Source organism: Andrographis paniculata, unplaced genomic scaffold (genome assembly GCF_009805555.1).
Source record: "Andrographis paniculata isolate CXL003 unplaced genomic scaffold, ASM980555v1 Contig82END, whole genome shotgun sequence".
NCBI lineage: Eukaryota > Viridiplantae > Streptophyta > Magnoliopsida > Lamiales > Acanthaceae > Andrographis > Andrographis paniculata.
In genome coordinates this window covers 1,238,771-1,258,875 of record NW_026137620.1, presented here as the reverse complement: position 1 = coordinate 1,258,875, position 20,105 = coordinate 1,238,771, and the positions used below count along the sequence as shown (strand labels likewise).

The following is a 20,105-nucleotide window of genomic DNA, read 5'->3' as shown; positions in this document are numbered from 1 at the left end:
GCTTGAAGGCGTTTGAAGAGCAATGAGTATTGGGTAGGAATTGGGCAATGCACCAACCTATTTATTTAATTCATCATTATCAACCAATATCGCCAAATCACTCAAACACGCTTTCTACATTTGCCTCCCGTATTCAAAACCACGCTTTTTCTTATAACTTACAGTCAATCTAAAAATTATGGTAGAACCAAAACACGCTTCTTCCTTCTGTCCTTTTCCTAATTCTCAATTTATTTTATTTCATTTTCTCACATAAAATCAACTCACTCGAGTGGGTGCAATATCACACTCATCATTATATTCACAAATTTTTATTTATTATTATTACTTTAATTTATTATTTTTATAATAATAACTTTGACCGTGTAGTTAATTAATTAGATAATCCATTTGGTTTAGCTAAATAAAGGTAAAAATAATAGATTAATAACAAATTTTAATTATAAATAATCAAATAAAAAATTCAAATAATAGATGTAAAAATATCATAAAATTAACTTTAAGAAGACAAAATTTAAAACTCTAGTAGTGATTTTAAATGTTAAACGTTTTTGGAAATAATAATAATAATAATAAATGAACATTTGATATATATTTTTTAGAAGGAAAAAAATATGTATTCAATATGACATTTTATAAATTTTATTAGAAAATAGTATCAATATTTTTAAACATATGTATAAACGAAATAATCAATAAACAAATATCAGTTGATGGCAACTCCAACCACTGCATTTTATGCACTGGATTGTGCAAAAATTGGGGGGAGGGAGGGGGGAAGAGGCTCCAATCCACCCCCCTTTTTGCAGTCTGCTACAGTCTTACTCTATTCCATTTTTTTAATGGAGTTTGTGTATTTTTGTAATTTTATTTTTTTAGAAAATGATATGTAATTTTACTTTTTTTGAAAAATTATGTATAATTTTATTTTTTAGAAAGTGATATAATTTTATTTTTTGAAAGTGATATATAATTTTATCTTTCGACAAATGATATATAATTATATAGTTTTTTAAAAATAATGTGTAATTATATATATTTAGGGTATATTATAACAATAAATTAAAGTTGGGGTGTAATTTATAAATATAAAAATTATATAAAAGAGGAATATACATGGAATATACTTTTTAGAGTGAAAAATTGAAGTTTATGGTTGAAGTAAAATTACTGCATTTTTTACTGTAGCTATTGCAAAAATGAGGGAATGAGTTGGAGATGGTATAAATAACAATTTACCCTCATTTCATTTCAAGTATTAACTTTCAATAATTCAATTTAGTCAGGATATACTGATTAATTTATGGTGTGTTTGTTTGGGGAATTTTTTTCCAAATACATTATTCATCCTTCTTAAAATTTTACATTCAAAACATTAGATCAACACCTATTTATATCACATCATTCAACTATTCAAATTCAAAATTTTTACTATTCAAATTCCAACTTAAAATTCAAACTCCCAAACATTCACACCTAATCCTTGTCAAAATTATTACATCAATGAAAATTGCATTTTACAATAGTTTGTGTAGTACTTTTTGCATGTAAATATTTATTTTATTATTTTATTTTAATTTAATGTAATAATATCAATATAATTAAGTGTAAGTTTGATAATATCAATAATATAGAGTGAAATATACCCTTATTAAAAATAAAATACTCCTTCCGTCCAAGTTAAAAGTATACATTAACTTTTGGCGCAGAGATTAAGGAATAATATTATTTTAATTATAGTGTGTAGGTAAAAGTAGTGAAATGACATTTTTGCCCTTACTTTTTTGGTATAAAAGTAATAATGTGATGTAAAATAGAGGTATTTGTGGGAAAAATTGAGTATTTAATGAAATGGTTACTTTGTAATTTGACGTCCCAAAATAGAAATATGTATACTTTCTAGCTGGACGGAGGGAGTACATATTTTATGTATGGACAATTGAAAACCTTTAAACTGCTATAAAGAATATTTTATTAGCATTTATATTTATTAATTATAAGCATATATAAATTATTTATTTTTTATTACGATGAAATTTATCTCACTATAATCCTAAATATATCTTATAATACTCAATTTGTCCACTATATATATACATATATAAAAGTATTAAATGTAATATATTGAAGTTATAGAAAATGAAAGTAAAAATTTAGCAAAAAAAAAGACACCCCTTTAATTCTACTTCTTCCGTTCCCAATCTATCTATCCATTTTGTTTATGCACGAGATTTTAGAAATATTAGTATTATATTGGGATAAAGTAGAAATAAAGGTAAAAAAACTAAATTAACCCTATTAGTATTATATGATATAAAGGCAATGACATTTGTGTAATATATTGTAAATTAGAAGAGTATTTGTAATGTTAGGTAGATAGTACAATTACTAAAAAAAAAAACGAATACTTTGTTATGGGACGGACCAAAATGAAAAAATAGATAGATTGTTAAGGGACGGAGGGAGTATTTTATATATATTACAAATTTATCATAAATATTTGTTTCAAGCTTATTTAATACTCCCTCTGTCCAAAACAAGGTGCAACATTTACTTTTGACACGAGTTTTTTAGGTGGGTAGTATTAAATAGGATAATTTAGAAATTAGATGATATGATGGAGAGAAAAATATATATTTTATTTTTTTATTTGGATGATGTGAGGGGATAAAGTGTGGGGTAGAGATTAAATATAATTAATTATTTCATATTTTAGAAACGTTGCTGGTTGTTTGGGACATATTAAAAAAAAACTATTGCAGGATACTTGGGACGGAGGGAGTATGAATTTCATTATTTCCATTTTTTTTTCTTTTAATACTTAAATTTAATTTCGAGTGAATTAACTTTACTGCCAAGCCAATAATCCAACTAACCAATTAGAAATTTCAAAAGGGAAGAAATTGCCAAACATATATATATAAATAATAATTAATTAAAGTAAATATAATATTTATAATAATTTATTTATTAGGATAAAAGATGTGGGCCCTACATCTGCGTGGAAAGAAGGAAGGTAGCAAAAGAGCTCTCGCCGAGAAGGAATCTGCACCGTCGATTGTTTGGATTGGGAGCAACGTCCGCCGTTGATTTATGTCGGAACTGCTGACTAATCAACGCTGGACCGGACCAGAAAATACTCCCGTAATACTAAAAATTTTAAATTTGAATAATTATATAATATGATTTAAATATGTATTGATATAATCTTTTGAATGTAAAATTAATTTTTAATATAATTTAAAAAATACAAAATAAGTGTCTAATTTGATATTTTTTGAAAAAAAAATTGAGATGAATGGTGTATTTAAAATCTAATACACCGAACAAACACACCATCGAGACCGAGACCGAGGAGAATCATTGTAATTGCTACATGAAATGACGTTTATACCCTCGGTTAACTCCCAAATAAAAATTATTATGCACATAAAAATAAAAAATTAATTTGTGGTCATATTAATTACATTGTAATTTAATAATTCCTCAGTTACGACTGCGAAAAATATAATATTTGATTCGATTAATAAAAAATATTCGATTCGATATTCGTTTTAAATATTATAATAGTATTCGTATGAAATAGTTTTTAAATTATTCATTTCGATTTAAGTATTCGATTCTATTTTTCAAAATACAATTTTAACACTATTATTTAAAGATCTGATTTTTATTGTCTTGTTGTTCAATGTTCTTTTATACTATTAAGACAACTTAATAATAATAATAATAATAATAATAATAATAATAATAAAATACACACGTATATTATTTTTATTATTTTCATTTGTCACACTTTTAATTTTTTTGGAACCCTAGCTGCAGAGTAGTGAAGCAGCCATGAAGCTCGTAAGATTCTTCATGAAATTGAACAACAAGACGACTTCAATTGATCTAAACAATGAAACTATCGTACACACAACTTATTAGTGTTGATGTCAGCATGAACACACACTTAAAGACTATGAAATTGGCTGTGTGTTTGTTTGAGGGGTTTAGATTTTGAATTGGGATTTAAATAGTAAAAATTTTGAATTTAAATAGTTGTATGATGTGGTATAAATAGGTGTTGATGTGATATTTTGAATGTAAAATTAATTTTTAGTATAATATAAAAAATAAAAAATAGGTGTTTGATTTGATATTTTTAGGGGGAAAAAATGGGATGAATAGTGGAAATTAAATCCAATCCCCCAAACAAACACACCCCAAAAAGAAAAGAATCTTGTTGCTCTCGATCATCTTAGGGGTGGTAACAATATTCGATACTGCTCCCTTCGTCCCAGATACCATGTCCACGTTGTCGTTTCTGTCCTTCCCACATACCATGTCACTTTCGTTTTTTGGAAAATGATTACACACTTTAATCTCATTTTAAATTTTATTTTTTTAATTTTAATTAAACTAATTAATTATCTTAATCTTAATTTATAATTATTTATATTATAGGATAATTATTTTCACTAATACATTCTTAATTATCTACTAATTACACCCCTCCTAAAATACCGTGTCTACAGTGTAGCAGATACCGTATCTGGAACGGATGGAGTATAATTTTTCGGACAATTCAAATTTTAAAATTTTACTTACTGAGAAAACTCTAAATAAGCCAAATAAGCAAATAAAAGAGACATCTTTTGGTCGTGGTCGTTGCAGGGCATGGTAGAGATTGTGGGCGTAGCTGTTAAGCTTTTTTGGCTATTTATTAATCTAATACTTGCGAAATCTAGCTGTATATTGTAAATTTTTATGATTAATGTTTGGTATGTGAGAGATAAATATTGTTGCAATTTGTATGGTATTTTTCAATGGTATATCCTTGTTGATTCGAGTTTATCATAATTTTTTTAAAAATTTTTACGAAAGTATTTAATTTTTATATATAAAGACAAAAATGTCAAAATATTCTTACACAGGTCAACTAATTAATAAGATACTACTACTATTTTTTAATTTACTATAGAATTCCAAATGACTTATTTAGATTTGGATAGGAAAAATATGATATTTTGTGAGAACTAATTTTTAATTTATAAGCTAAAGTTGGATTAAATGGCGAGATGCTCATCATTTGTCTCTTTTGATGATTTAATAGTTAAGATATAATTGAGAATTTCAGGGCAGCCATGACTCGTGAACTCGAGATGACGGATATAGGTCTTCTATCGTAGCTACTTCCTTAGGCTTGAGATTCACTAATCGACTAGAGAATTTTTGTTCATCAACAAAATTATGCTAGGACTATTTTTTAGCATTTCAAAATGACAAATTGCAAGCCGGTGAGCACACCTATGGAAGAAAGGTTGAGGTTGGCTCAAGATGGAAGCAACCTCGACTTTAATCCAACACACTTAAAACAGTTGGTGAGAAATTTATGTTATTTGACATCCACCCGACCATAATATTTTTTTTTATAGTATCAGAGTGATTAGTAGATTCATGAAATTTCCGAAGCAATCACACTTCCAAGTAGCAAAGAAGATTCTTCGCTACATCATGGACTGAAGAAATCTATCATGGTTATTCTCACAATGTTCAATTAATGAGTTTTTACTGATAATAATTGGGGAGACAAAGTTGATAATAGTAAAAACACTTTCAGATATATTTTATATTTGGTAAATGAATCATTATTTTGATTCTCAAAGAAGTAACAAATTATTACATTGGCTACAAGCAGAACCCGAGTACGCAATTATAACTCGTTGTGCTACTCAAGCTATTTGATTGCATCAAATACTAACCGAGCTTGAACACAAGTCAAACATCTAACCCTGATCAAGTGCAACACAAATGAGCAAATCGCATTGGCCAAGAACCAAGACTTCCATTGAACAAGTGTTCAAATTGATATACGACATCACTTTATTAGAATCTAGTGAAGTCTGGAAAGATTGTGCTCGATTTTTGTTGGTCTAAAGATCAATTGACCGACATTTTTCACAAAAATTGAAGATCAGCATATTTCTTAAATTGGAACATCAACTACGAATGAGTACCATGATCTCGGTTTAAGAGAGTGTTGAAATTAGAAAATTAATAAATTGTGTTGTTTAACTAAACTTACAGAGATTTGACATAATTACCGTAATTTGTAATCATTTGACGTAATCAGAATAATTTGCATGTACTTAGTATAATTAACATAAATTGCATTTTCTAAACATTATTATTTTGTAATATCTTGTCTCACAAATTGCATTTACTTGACATTTTTACCGACCTATGTAATTGGTTGGTAAAATATGTATGAGAACATTACAAATTAAAATTTCGTCTTATTCTATTTGATCAAATTATGTAACAAAATATTGTATGTAACTCCTTAAACACAAACTACAAACATGAAAATTGATCAAATACACTCATATTCAACCCATATTTTATTATAAAATTACTACATTCAACAATGATTTTATATGAAAATTTCCAAGTATATATATATACATATATCAATAAAAACAGTGATGGAGATAAATATATATATATTTTTTTTGGGTTTGTTTTTTATTTTGTATGTTGTTTTAAAAAAGTTTATTATTTAATTTTACGACTTTTTTTATTATAAAAATATGTTACTATTATTTTTATAAAAAAGATTTTCACCGTCTAATTTGTTCACTTTAGTTTAGGTACAAAATTTTAGATAATGTGTAATTAATAAATAATTAAAAAGTATATTAGTAAAAATAATTATGATTTAATAAAAATAATTATAGATTAAGATTAAAATGACTAAATAGTTTAATTAAAATAAAAAACATAAATTAAAAAATTTAAAATGTGATTAAAATATATAATTATATTTACAAAAAAAAAATTATGTAGGAAGGACATAAATAAAAAAAGAATGAACAAATTAAATGTAACAGAGAGTATCATATACAAATTACTATTTAAATAAATATAAAAATAAAACAAAAGTCAGCAAACCAAACATTGTTATAGAAAAATCACATATATTACATAATAAATACTCCATTCGTTCGAATACAATAGTCTTGTTTACTATTTTTGTCCGTTCCAAAACAATAGTCTCATTTTCATAAATAACCATATCACCGTAAAACTATCCCTATCTTTTTATTATTATTACACAATTGCCACTACTTTTTACACTAATATACTCACAAGGGCGAAAAAATTATTTAATATTATTTTTTTACCGACTATCAATATTTTTTAAATTTCATGCCCAACACAATAAGATTATAATTTTGGGACGGAGGGAGTACATTAATTTATATATATATATATATATATATATCAAAAGATGATCCAGCTAAAGTAGTGCATAAGCCAAAATTAGGGTTAATTTTGGTTGGTAAAGAAATGTAAAATATGTTTTATGTTATCCTTTATTTATCTCATCACAATTCACATGCAACTCAAAGTACACATCATTTGATTTAATGTTATGCATAAAAGTAGAAAAAGTTTCTATAAGTGGGACCAACATCATTTCTCACAACAATTTTAGGATTTTTCTAAATTATCATTATAATTATTACTATTATCATTATATCAAATACACACATATAAGTTTGTTATTTTAATATCATTTATTTTTTATATATATATTCTAGAATGTAATAATTATTAAATACTCTATTTGTTCTATAATTAGATATCAATTTATTTTTTGAACGTAATTTTAAAAATATTAGTATTATATTAGGATGTAATAAGAATAAAGTAAAAATAACTAAAATAACCTTATTAATATGTGTGATATAAAAGTAATGACATTCGTGTAATATATTATAAATTGTAAGGATATTTGTAATGTTAGATAGATAGTACAGTTACTAAAAAGAATAGATACTTCGTTATGAGACGATGAGAGTATATATATATTTTTTTCAATAAAATTGTCAAAAATGAGACGTGCTTTTTTTTTTTTTAAATTAGTTTTAAGTTTTTAGTTTGAATATTGGATATAATTCTTTTCTATTACTATCTATCTAAATTATATTTATATAGTCATTTTCATCTATTCAAATATAAAATATATTGGGTTTATTTGTTTTGTAAATTTTTATTAATATATATTTTTTAAAATTAATATACTATAAAAATTAATTATTTTTATATTATTTATATAATTTTTTATTATCTACCATATTTGTATATTAGAAATATTCTTAAATTTATATTTATTTATTTTAATATAATTACAATAAATTAAAATATAAGATAAACAAAATTTACATATAAAAAGTATTATTTAAGTATAATATTTTTAAAACATAGTGTTAAAAGTAAATATAGATTCTAACAATCCCATTTGAATGTATTTTTTATTTTTATACGTGAATTTAGAAGAGTATAATTAATAAATAATTAATAGTAATATATCAGTAATATTATAATATAATACAATATTTATAAATTATAATTAAAATATAAGAAATATAAATTATAAAATGAAAATGTTATAAAATATATAATTCTTTTAATAATAAAAAAGCAATAGATCTAGGACAAATATAGATATAAATCATGACATTATATTTGAAAAGAAGGGAGTATTATATTATAAATTACTTAAAAATAAATAAAAAGATAGGGAGGAAATATATCTTTTGAATGACCGTAAAAATTATACTTCGTCATATAAATTTATACCTATTTGACCGGGTATAAATTATAATAAAAAATGACAAAAATAATTTTTTATAATAAAAAAAGTAAAAAAAGTGTTATTTTTTTTAATTAGAAAAAAAAATTAGATAAAAAAAAAGAAGAATAGATTTAAATGATAGATAAAATAATGATTATAAGTTATAAAGAAAATGGTATATAATCACACTATATTAAAAATAGAGGAGAAAAGGAAAAATACGGAAGAAAAGGAGGGCAGTTTGGGAATATAAACTCGGAGGAAATATTAATAGCAAATGAGTTCTGTGCAGAACGAAGGGGTATTTTGGTCATTTCACGCAAGGCCTTTGTAATGGCGAGCTGACGTGGAGGAACCTAACTGGTTGGTACAAATAAATACAATAAATACGGAACAGCACAGCGCACAGCTAACAATTCTCCGTTTAAGAGGAAAAAATTGTACGTACAAACTAACGGATACATACGTCTCACCTATAGATATAGAGAGAGAGAGAGAAAGCCGAAGAGAGAGAGAGAGAGAGAGAGAGAGAGAGAGAGGCGAGGGGGGGGAGGGGTGGGAAGGAGGAGTGCAGTAATGGAATGAATGATGGAAGCGGTGGCGATGCTGAGGCAATTGATTGGACAATTACAGGTGGTTTTGGAGCACTACGGTTCGCCTCCTCCGTCTGCGGTTCCGTCGAATTACTTCATTCAGTTTGAAGCTCAACCGCAGCAGCAGCAGCAGCAGCAAACCCTCGGGTTCCTAACTCTACTCTTTTTTTTATTGTTGTTATTGTTTGATTTATTGGTTGTGTTTTGTTTTTTTTTTTTTTTTATTTGGTTTTGGTTGGGGGCGTCGTTGTGCGTGAATCGGTGCTGTGATTTTTGGATTTTGTGTGTTTGGAATCGATTTCGAGGCGTGGATGTTTGTTTCTTATGGTTAATTTCTGTTTTTGATTCGGTTAGTGGTTGGTTAGTTAATCGCGATTTGCATCTGTTGTGTGTTTTTGTTCTAAGCGAAACGGTTTTCTAGGGTTGTGAGTGCCATTTGTCGATTCTTTATACCTATTTGTTGATTCTATTGGTGTCGGCGGAGAAACTTTCAATTATTAGGGGAGAAATTTTGTGAATTTTATGTGCTTAGGTCAATTTCCTATGGCAGCATTTGAATTATTGGCCCGCGGTGGTAATTGATTTTCGATTTTTGTTCTTTCTAAACCGATGGAACGAAGATTTCGAGGTTACTGTCTTTTTCTTACTTTCAATTGTAGAAGCTTGTTAGGATGATCGTTCCTATTTTCTGCCCATTCGTTAAAGCCAAAGGTTGGTTTTAGATGGTGCAATTTGGCAATGATTTGTGTCCGATCACTTTTTTCTTTTTGATGTAGAAGCTTGTTTCAGAAGCATGTTGATTTGATTCCATTTGTTGGATTGATTGATTGTATTCCTTGTTTCACTTAATTAATCTTGCACCATCATCATCAAAGCTGATTCAGTCTATCCTTTATGGAATTCTGTATGAGCTTTGCTAAGATTTTTGGTAATTTTCTATTTACTGGACTGATATTTGGTTTGAGAGCTCTTTTTCCTCTTCCATTTTGTGGTTTTGATTAGATAATCTCACCTTTGAAGCCTTTAAATTTTACTTGGTTAAAAGACGCAGCAATTCATCTTTATATTTTGCATATTGTTACCCATCTAATTGTTGTAAAGGTTTGTGCCAAAGATCTGCTTGATTTAGTCTTCTGAAAATGGATTTCACTGTTTGTCGATTGATTTCCGGAGAGGATGTTTCTGGAAGAACTCAGTAGTTGGAGACTAAATGGAGGTTTCTAAATAATGATATGATCTAGAGACCCGGAAATTTGTGGAAGAATGTCTACCGATTGTTGATGTTTGGAGCATATTTTGCATTTTTGTTTTACATTTATGTTTTTGTTGGTAAACCAATATCTGAGCAAGGTATAATAAGATTAGTTTTAATGGACCTCTACTTATCTAGTAGAGTCTTACCCTTTCTATAGAGTCCGTTGATTTTATCAGCTTGGAAGATATTAAATATGGTTAATTGATGTATCTTGCATTACATGAGCATATTTATATACGCATTCGTTGTGCCGTGTAAATCGGCATTTGATTAAGTCACAAAAGTTTTCTCGACTATATCATACTGCCATAAGAGTTGTATTACGGCATTAGTTACACTGTTTGATATTTTCTTGTGAGAAATCTTGCATTATAAGTACCGTATTTTCGATGTCCTTTGTAAATGTTTCTATTGCTCCTATATCTCAACTGCTCAGTTATTTTGCCTAACCAAATGTCGAAGATGTTTCGATTTTCTAATAAACACGTATGCTGATATATTCATCGGGTCATTAGATCTCGGGTAAATCATCTTCTATTGACTGTAGTGTCTGAAATCGAATTTGAACTTTCACTTTGTCAACTGATGTTCCGAGCGTATGCATTTTGCTAATTTACCTCGTCGAATTATTTCTTGCAATTTTCTCGATTTCAAGCACCTGAAGATACTTTCAGCTGTTTTGCAGATGTTGTTTCCCAAATCTTGAAAGCAGCTCTTTACAGGACAGTTGCTACAACATCATAATGACCGCCGGCAAATCCGAAAACCTGAAAATGCTTGAGCCCGGAAAACCTCCCCCGGCAAAGAAGGCGCGCAAGGATCGCAGTCGAGGAAAATCAGCAGCATCGAGCGGAAACATGGAACCGCATATCTGGAAAGAATTCCCGGAGGACCTCTTCGAAGCCGTGATAGCGAGACTCCCGATCGCGACGTTCTTCCGCTTCCGATCGGTCTGCCGTAAGTGGAACTTGTTGCTGACCTCGCAAAGCTTCTCCCAGCAGTGTGCGCAAGTGAAGCAAGCCCAGCCGTGGTTCTACGCGATCACGCACGAGAACGTCAATACGGGAGCGATGTACGACCCGTCGCTCAAGAAATGGCACCACCCGGCCTGCCCGGCCCTGCCCACAAAGCTGATCGTGCTGCCCGTCGCATCGGCGGGCGGCCTTGTCTGCTTCCTCGACATCGGGCACCGCAACTTCTACGTCTGCAACCCGCTGACGAGGTCGTTCAAGGAGCTCCCGGCGAGGTCTGTGAAGGTCTGGTCGCGCGTCGCCGTTGGGATGACGCTCGACCGGAAATCGGGCTACAAGGTCGTCTGGGTGGGGTCCGAGGGGGAGTACGAGGTGTACGACTCGACGAGGGATTCGTGGGCACGGCCCGGGCCGATCCCGCCAAGCGTGAAGCTCCCGCTGGCGCTCAACTTCCGGTCACAGGCGGTGTCGGCGGACGGGACGGTGTACTTCATGCGGTCGGAACCGGAGGGGGTGGTGACGTACGACACGGAGCGGGGGGTGTGGGGGCAGTGGGCGATCCCGTGGCCGGGGGGGCGGGGGAGGGACTACGCGCTGGCGGAGGCGGGGGGGCGGGTGATGCTGGCGGGGCTGGTGACGAGGAATGCGGCGACGTGCGTGTGCGTGTGGGAGCTGCAGCGGATGACGGTGCTGTGGAAGGAGGTCGACAGAATGCCAAACGTGTGGTGCTTGGAGTTTTACGGGAAGCACGTGCGGATGACGTGCCTCGGGAACAAGGGGGTGCTGATGCTGTCGCTGCGGGCGCGGCAGATGAACCGGCTGGTGACGTACGACATGCGGACGCGGGAGTGGGCGAAGGTGCCCGGCTGCGTGGTGCCGCGGGGGAGGAAGAGGCAGTGGATCGCCTGCGGGACGGCGTTCGACCCGTGCTTGACGGCCCGGGCGTGACGGGGCTCGATCGATCGATTAGGTATGGACTACTGTTTTATCTATCTACTATGTTCTTTTTCTGTTATGTGTTTTGTGTTTTTTTTTCTACGGGATTGTTATTGTTTTGTGTATGTGTTTGGGATGGGATGGGATGGGATGGGATGCGATTTGAAATCTATGACTTCGACATATATGATATGATATGAAATGAAATAATAGGATCCATCCTTTCCAGTAGTGTTATTCTATGTGCATTTTGTGAATGATGATATGGGCGGTTAGATTAACCCTAGTTAGCTATATATGGACCAAGTATAAATAGCATATGATAGTATATATACTGATAAGTTGGGTGCATTGGCCTATAAAAGGTACCAAATTGATGTCACTTAGTCTTGCCCTTGTTGTTACACGATAAAATTTACCCAATGCTTATTTGAAGGATTTTATATGATTTTTACTATTCATTCAATTTTATTTTTTTTGCAAAAATATCAAATTAAATATTTATTTATTTATTTTTTATATATTATACTAAAAATTAATTTTATATATAAAATATCATATTAATCTCTAAAAGCTACAACAAAATTGCTTTGGGTATTTGCGGATTGCGGATTTGTTGTTGATTTGTTCAACTTTGACGAGAAATGGCAGCAGTAATGTCGGGGTGTGGGCTGTTTCTGAAATAAATGATAACACATACTCCCAATTTTTGTAGTAAATTAAAGTATCTTATTAGTTAATAAAAAAATATGAAAAATAATTTTGACACCTTTGATATTTGGTTCTTAAATGGTATATAAAAATAACTGTACCTGCAATTACTTTTAGTGTAAAAAAATACAAATATCCTTTTAATGAAACATAAGGAAATATAATTTAAAAAATATTTTCAGTTAAAAAAGAAAAAATATGCATTATTACTGTTTTTGCCACTTAATAAATAATTTAAAAAATTAATATATTATCTTACTTCATACATTCAATTATGTGACTTGATATATTCAATATTTAAGCTTTTCATATTATATTATATACGGTAGAAAAAAAAATAAAAAATCCATGCATATATATATATATTTATACAAAACACAACCATCCGGATTCAATTCAAGAGGGGGTCGAGCGCAGGGCGGGTTCTAAGGCTCGGTCACAACCCGACCCGGCCGGCCCGTTACCATATTAGAACGTTCAAAAGAATAAAATGAAGGGAAAATGATAATAGTAATATATTGCTACACCTTAACTATCAAATCAAGGTGTATGTGTGTGTGTGTGTCACCTCCTCATTGCATTCCAATTTCATACACTTCAAGCCATTCCTCCACTTGTTGCTGTCCTGATTATCTGGAAGAGAGCTGCAACAAACACAAATCAATCAAAAATTCCAGAAAAAAAAAAACACTGTTGTAGAACGAAGTAGTGAATTTCAAGATACAGAACATGTTTGGTCATGATTTCTCGATAAATATGAAGGATTGCAAATCAATGTACATGTGAAGGAGATTCTTAGCTTTACTATAGATATTGGGAAGGATTAGAAAATGCGACGTGAAATCCAGTTAAGTTTGATGTTCAATTGCAATTACTTGATCGTTAAGGTTTGGGGAAGACTTACATGATCCAATGACGACGAAAATGAAAAATCCAAGCAGGATTGGACCTACAGAGAGATTGCTTCCCTTCTTTGTGCTAGTCTCTGCAACAGCTCCGCGCTTGGTTATGTTCTTCTCAAACTTCTGCACCTTCCTGTCTGCAAGCCTCCTGGAAGTAGTCTGCATAGAAGATAGCAATCAACAAACGCACCATCAGCAAAAAATTTCAATCCAGAATTGATCACTTTACAAGGCAGATGAACTATGGTTCGAACGATATTGTTTATTTGGTTTACATAGTTTTCAATTGAAGTATGATCGTTCGTAATCGTATCGTAAAGAATACAGACAGGAATCACAGGATATGACTTATGAGGATAATCTTTCGATTCAGTGGTATCTTCCGATACAATTACATCAATAAAATATTTTATACGAACGCAATACGCTATGATTTCAATTGACAGGATCTGTAAACCGATAAACCTCTGATCACGAGAGCATTTGCCAAAATTTGACCGACCACGCATACGCATACGATTCACGGTGCCAAATATTATGATTTAGCTTAATCTCATAAACCGATTGACATATTATGCCGCACATAAAACAACCGATTTCCCAATCTATGCATCCTCGAACACAATATCAACGTCGAAGCTTCATGGAAAAAAGTTGCGCAATAAGAAGGAGCAAATTACCACAAAACATGCAAAAACAATAGAAAAACGGAGCAAAACAGACAGCGGATCCCAACGACAAATTGAAGTAACGAAAAAACCGCAAACAGATCAACAACGCACGAACTTACCATTATTACGGCGAGATCGATTATCCGACAAAGCTTCTGACAAAATCGCCGGAAAAACCTCAGGCGGCCGGTTTAGTGACACCGATCACCTTTTATTTCTCTAAACCGAGAAATTCCTCCTTCAATTGGTATCACGAAAGATTGCAGCAATTCACGGCTATTTATACGGAGACGTCTACGTCACCTCCTCAATTCTGATTGGGTAAAACACGTTGATTATACACGTGGCATATTTTTATTGGTTGGTAAAAACGTTGTGGATAGTGGGCAACGCTGTATTAAGCGCGTTTGACTCCGTAAACATTTGTTTGAGGTATTATTGTTTATTTAATTTTTAATAAAAAATAATTAAAGATAGAATATTACTCTCCACCATTTCAATACAATATTGTTTATTATTTTTGTTCGTTTTAAAACAATAGTCTCATTTTTATAAATATTACCGTAAAATTATTCCTATTTTTTATTATTATTTCACAATTGTCACTACTTTTTACACTAATATACTCACATGGGCAAAAAGATCATTTATCCTTACTTTTTACCAATTACCGATATAATATCCATATTTTTTAAATCTCATGTTCAATAACAGTCACATTGTACTTTTGGGACAACCGAAGTATTTTGGTTGAAAGGTTCATCAATATTTTTCAATACCAAATCCATTGCATTAAAGAATACAATTTTGTTTGATTTGACCTATGTTTTTTCAGAGTCTAATTTTAAATTTTTATAAAAAAATATATATTGATGAAATATTTGTTTGATTGTCGTTTATATTTGATTTGAAATAAAATATGGATTTAAATTTTATTTAAATAATATTTTAATGTAATATTTTGTAAAATAAATTAGTATTTTTTTATAAAAACGGGCTGAACAGAGTTGATTTTGGTTCAAAGTTGTAAAAGAACAAACCAATATATTAAAAACAATTACTTAAAAATAAAAAGCCACATCCTTATAAATTGAGGTTGAATTGTTTTGTAGTTTTAATTTGAAATATGTTAAGTATTAAATACGAAAAAATAAATAAATAAATAACATTTCAACCCAATAAAATAGCATAATTATTATTTATGAATATTAAATTTTACAAAGAAAATTGTATAATTATGATAGATAGAGAGAATCTGTATAAATATATAGGCACATTAGGCATGACATGTGATACGAAGAGTTAGAGGTTTGAACTTATGACTTCATTATTACAAGTCCAACTCTTACATCACCATGTCATCTCTTACCGGACTAAAGACTAGTATGTATTAATAATACAAGAGGTAATTTTAAAAGTATTTAATTTGTATTAAATTTGTCATTTAATAAATCTGTAACTTTTCATTCTCCACGCTATTTTTCACTTTTTTGGTCGTTTCTTAAATTCATACACAATAGAATATCAATTTTCATTATTTTATTATTATTATTAAAATTTTCTTATAATTTTTCATTTTATTTTTTACCTACTTAATTTTAACATTAACATAAATTACTTCATCCGTCAAATTTAAAATTATACATTTATTTTTTATGGAGAATTTAACAAATAATAATATTTTAATAATAGAAATTACTTAAAACTAGTGTAAAGATAATTTTATTTTTATTTTTTTAATGTAAAAATAATAATTTGATGATAAAGTAAAAATATAAATAAAGAAAATGAGATATTTTTAAAGAATCACTTTGTAATTAAACAAACTAAAATAAAAAGTATATATATATACTTTACAAAAGGACAAAGAAAATGTTAGTATTTTTTAATATTCGTATTCAACCAAATCTATATAATTTACCAAAAGAAAAGAACATTAGAGAATATAGAAAAAATAAAATAAAATCCAAAGGGAATATATTGTCAATAGATGAATTATAATTAATGATATATATAAGTATAATGATTTGACTTACAAATTGGTCGATATGTCCGAGTGGTTAAGGAGACAGACTTGAAATCTGTTGGGCTTCGCCCGCGCAGGTTCGAACCCTGCTGTCGACGATTTTTGGCAATTTTCTTGTGATTTTTATTTTTTTGAAAAAACGGAAAGCTGCAAGTAAGGAAAGTCGCTAAGGAAAACGAAAATCGCGTTGGCAATTTAATAGCGACTTTAAGTGATTTAACAAATTTACCCTCAGGCCTTATATTCGGAAACCCTTCCCCAAACCCTACCGCCGCCCAAGCATTCTTTTTTCCTCGAAGCGAAAAGTCCTCCGCCGGAAGGGCAAACGAGTTGTAGGTGACGAAATTCGACGGTGGTAGCGGCGGAGGTGGCGATGGATCCCGACGCAGTTTCCAAGGCGTTTGTAGAGCATTACTACTCGACCTTCGACACCAATCGGGCAGGGCTAGCCGGCCTGTATCAGGAAAATTCGATGCTGACCTTCGAGGGAGAGAAATTCCTTGGAGTCCAAAATATTGCTGGTAAACTGACCAGTTTGCCTTTCCAGCAATGCAAGCATACGATCACAACCGTCGATTGCCAGCCATCGGGCCCAGCCGGTGGAATGCTTGTTTTCGTATCGGGGAATCTTCAGCTCGCCGGCGAACAGCACTCTCTCAAGTTTAGCCAGGCGAGTGTTTATCTATTCTCTTACGATGCTGTTGATTTTTTTTATTTATTTATTTTTTATTTATTTATTTTGTTTTTACGATTTGATTTCTCGATGCCAATTTATTGTTCGATCTAGGAATAAATCAATTAGTTATGCTGCGGAGTTGATTCTGAGTCATTTGGTTTTACCCTAATTGTCATTCTAATGATTTGCATAGTTGCGATGGGAATCGGATAATCAATTGGCTTGGTTTCAAATGTGTTGTGCAAATATCAGATTGATGCTCTTGTTCTTCGTGGTTATTCGAGTCTTATGTGAATTCGATCTTATTTTCTGGCGATGGTTCGGTAACCACTTAGACACAGCACATGAATTTCCAAGTTGGACTCAAAAATCAAATATTTTGCGTACTAGGAATGTTGATGGATTAGCCTTTTAATCAAAACACAAACGTTTGGGACTGAACATTATGTGCTACCTTTGCCACAGTTTCATGATATTCTAAAATTCTAATATATTCGAATACAAGGCAATTCTAATAGAACATGATCCTTTCAGTGCTGAATATTATCTGTTACCTTTATCATAGTTTCTTGAGATTCTAATTTTTTAATGTATTCAAAGATGAGGCAAGTTTAATCGAACATGACCTTTCAGTATTGAACATTATATGTTACCTTCATAGTGTCATTTCATGAGATTCTAAATTTCTAATTTATTTGAAGATAAGGAAATTTTAATAGAACATGACCTTTCAGTACAGAATGCTATCTGTTACCTTTGCCATTGTTTCATGACATTCTAAATTTCTACTGTATTTGAAGATGAGGTAATTTTAATCGAACACGACCTTTCGGTACTGAACATTATGTGTTGCCTTGCCATAGTTTCATGAGATTTTAAACTTCTAATGTATTGGAAGATATTGCAATTGTAAAACAACACATCCTTTTGGTACTGAACATTAGGTGTTACGTTCGCCATATTTCAATGAGATTATAAATTTCTATTGTATTCAAAGCTACGGCAATTTGTGATCATGTCTTGAGTTATCTTTTTTATCTTTTAGCTCAGGCATTTTATGGTCACATTTGTTGTAATGATCATATAGTTTTTGTTAAGGATGCAACTATCATCATTTCTCGGCTACATAATTTTATTTTTATACGCTAAATGGTTTTCTTGTTCATTATAATGGTTTGTTGGAAATATTACTTGCATAGTTAATGCTTATGCTTGTTTGTATTAAACAATTCAAATTGTTTAGTATAAGATCAGATGGGGTTTATTCTTCCGCTTGGTTCCCAATCGAAGGCTAATAGTTCAAATGTTCAATATAACTATCAAATCTTGATCGAGCTTTTCTGCTAGCTCTAATTGATTATCGATGCTATTTGGGGTAATATACAAGAGCGGTTAAATCCATTCCTATCATACTTTGATGATGAATATAAATCAACTCGTTTTTTGTTTTTTTCCCGCAACATATAGGAAGAAAAAATTGTTCCTAGTATCTGCATGGTATGCTGTGGTTAAAGAACAGACTCTTTTTACATAGATGCTTTTGAAACTTTTTGTTCTATTTATCAACAATATATATATATATTTTTTTTCAAAAATAAAAATAATGTCAAATATCACATTAAATTCCAAACATGTTACTATTCCTAAAATTTTTAGAAACTCCGAAACTTATAAAATTCCTATAGGTTTCAATCATTGCATGTATTTAAAACCTATGCTTCTCTTGGCTGACATGCGAGTGAGATGTTTTATGTTTGATATGTTACCGATTGAATGGTTCCGTCGCATTGTTTTTCAGATGTTCCATTTGATGCCGACTCCCCAGGGCAGTTTTTTTGTGCTGAATGACATCTTCCGGCTCAATTATGCGTAAGAAACAAGACAGCAGCAGGGCCTACTCTTGCCGAGATTGATAATTGTCCGAGACAAGATTATCTTGTTTTTAACTTTTTTTCATTTTTTGGGTTTCTGTTTAAGACTTATTGGCACCAATGTGGCCTTTGCCTTTGGGGGGTTTCTGAGTCGAGTCTTATTGTGCATTTCTAACTGTTATGTTTTCTTTCATCTCTCATTTGAAATAACTACTGAAACTCGTTTGCAAAATGGTATTTTGGCTTGTCTGATCTTTTAGACCATGTGTTTCTTGGGGTGTGTTTGGATTATATATATATGATGATGTCTACAGAGTTTGTTTAGATAAATGTTTTTGATAGTTATTGATAGTTTTAGGTTTCAGAGTTTTGAAATTTTTTGAAGAGTGAAGTTGAATGCTTGATAAGTGTTTTGTCAGTTGTGATAAAAATTGATATATAATGTGATATTGATTTAAAAATTAGGCAAATAGCAAGATTTCTTGTAATTTACAAATTTGTTGAAAAGATTGTAGTAACTAAAATGGAATTTTAAAAATTAAGAGGGATTTTTAGCGAATTTTACCAGCTACGATCTTTTGCCAAAAAAATTATTGGGGATAAATAATACAAAACCTTTAAAAAATATACATAAACGTGGCTCTAGTTTTGTGTTTTGAATTTTATATCATGTAAATTTATTTATTTATTTATTTATTTGTGTAAAAAGAGTGTATATATACTATATGATGTATATAATTATATACCGATAATTATTTTTTCTCTCAAATCTCAATATATTACTTTAGTTGAGCCTTTTATGCGACTTCTGTCAAAAAGGAGAACGTATATTTCAGGAGAATTTTGATCTGAAATCAAAAATAAAGA

At 30.9% G+C, this 20,105-nt stretch overlaps 3 protein-coding genes and 1 non-coding gene across 5 annotated transcripts; 3 read left to right on the top strand and 1 right to left on the bottom strand.

Annotated features, from left to right (window-relative positions):
- The first annotated feature begins 9,147 nt into the window (after positions 1 to 9,147).
- On the top strand, positions 9,148 to 12,615 carry LOC127241327 (F-box only protein 6). Of its 2 annotated transcripts, none has more exons than XM_051260312.1 (2): positions 9,148 to 9,366; positions 11,160 to 12,610. In XM_051260312.1, exons 1-2 carry the CDS (start codon positions 9,212 to 9,214, stop codon positions 12,391 to 12,393), a joined length of 1,389 nt encoding a protein of 462 aa, XP_051116269.1. In that variant the 5' UTR covers positions 9,148 to 9,211; the 3' UTR covers positions 12,394 to 12,610. The 2 variants fall into 2 exon arrangements, with proteins under 2 accessions (XP_051116269.1, XP_051116270.1); XM_051260313.1 differs by having other exon boundaries at positions 9,231 to 9,366; positions 11,149 to 12,615.
- An 815-nt stretch (positions 12,616 to 13,430) lies between these two features.
- Positions 13,431 to 14,917, bottom strand: LOC127241328 (uncharacterized). Its single transcript, XM_051260314.1, has 3 exons — positions 14,785 to 14,917; positions 13,997 to 14,153; positions 13,431 to 13,736 (listed from the first exon to the last, which is right to left on the bottom strand). The coding sequence occupies exons 1-3, from the start codon at positions 14,785 to 14,787 to the stop codon at positions 13,690 to 13,692; spliced, it is 207 nt and encodes a 68-aa protein (XP_051116271.1). The 5' UTR covers positions 14,788 to 14,917; the 3' UTR covers positions 13,431 to 13,689.
- Positions 14,918 to 16,707: 1,790 nt separating this feature from the next.
- On the top strand, positions 16,708 to 16,789 carry TRNAS-UGA (transfer RNA serine (anticodon UGA)). Its single transcript has one exon. It is a non-coding gene; the product is annotated as a tRNA-Ser (tRNA).
- Positions 16,790 to 16,946: 157 nt separating this feature from the next.
- On the top strand, positions 16,947 to 19,497 carry LOC127241509 (nuclear transport factor 2B). Its single transcript, XM_051260600.1, has 2 exons — positions 16,947 to 17,361; positions 19,166 to 19,497. The coding sequence occupies exons 1-2, from the start codon at positions 17,065 to 17,067 to the stop codon at positions 19,238 to 19,240; spliced, it is 372 nt and encodes a 123-aa protein (XP_051116557.1). The 5' UTR covers positions 16,947 to 17,064; the 3' UTR covers positions 19,241 to 19,497.
- The last annotated feature ends 608 nt before the right edge of the window (positions 19,498 to 20,105 follow it).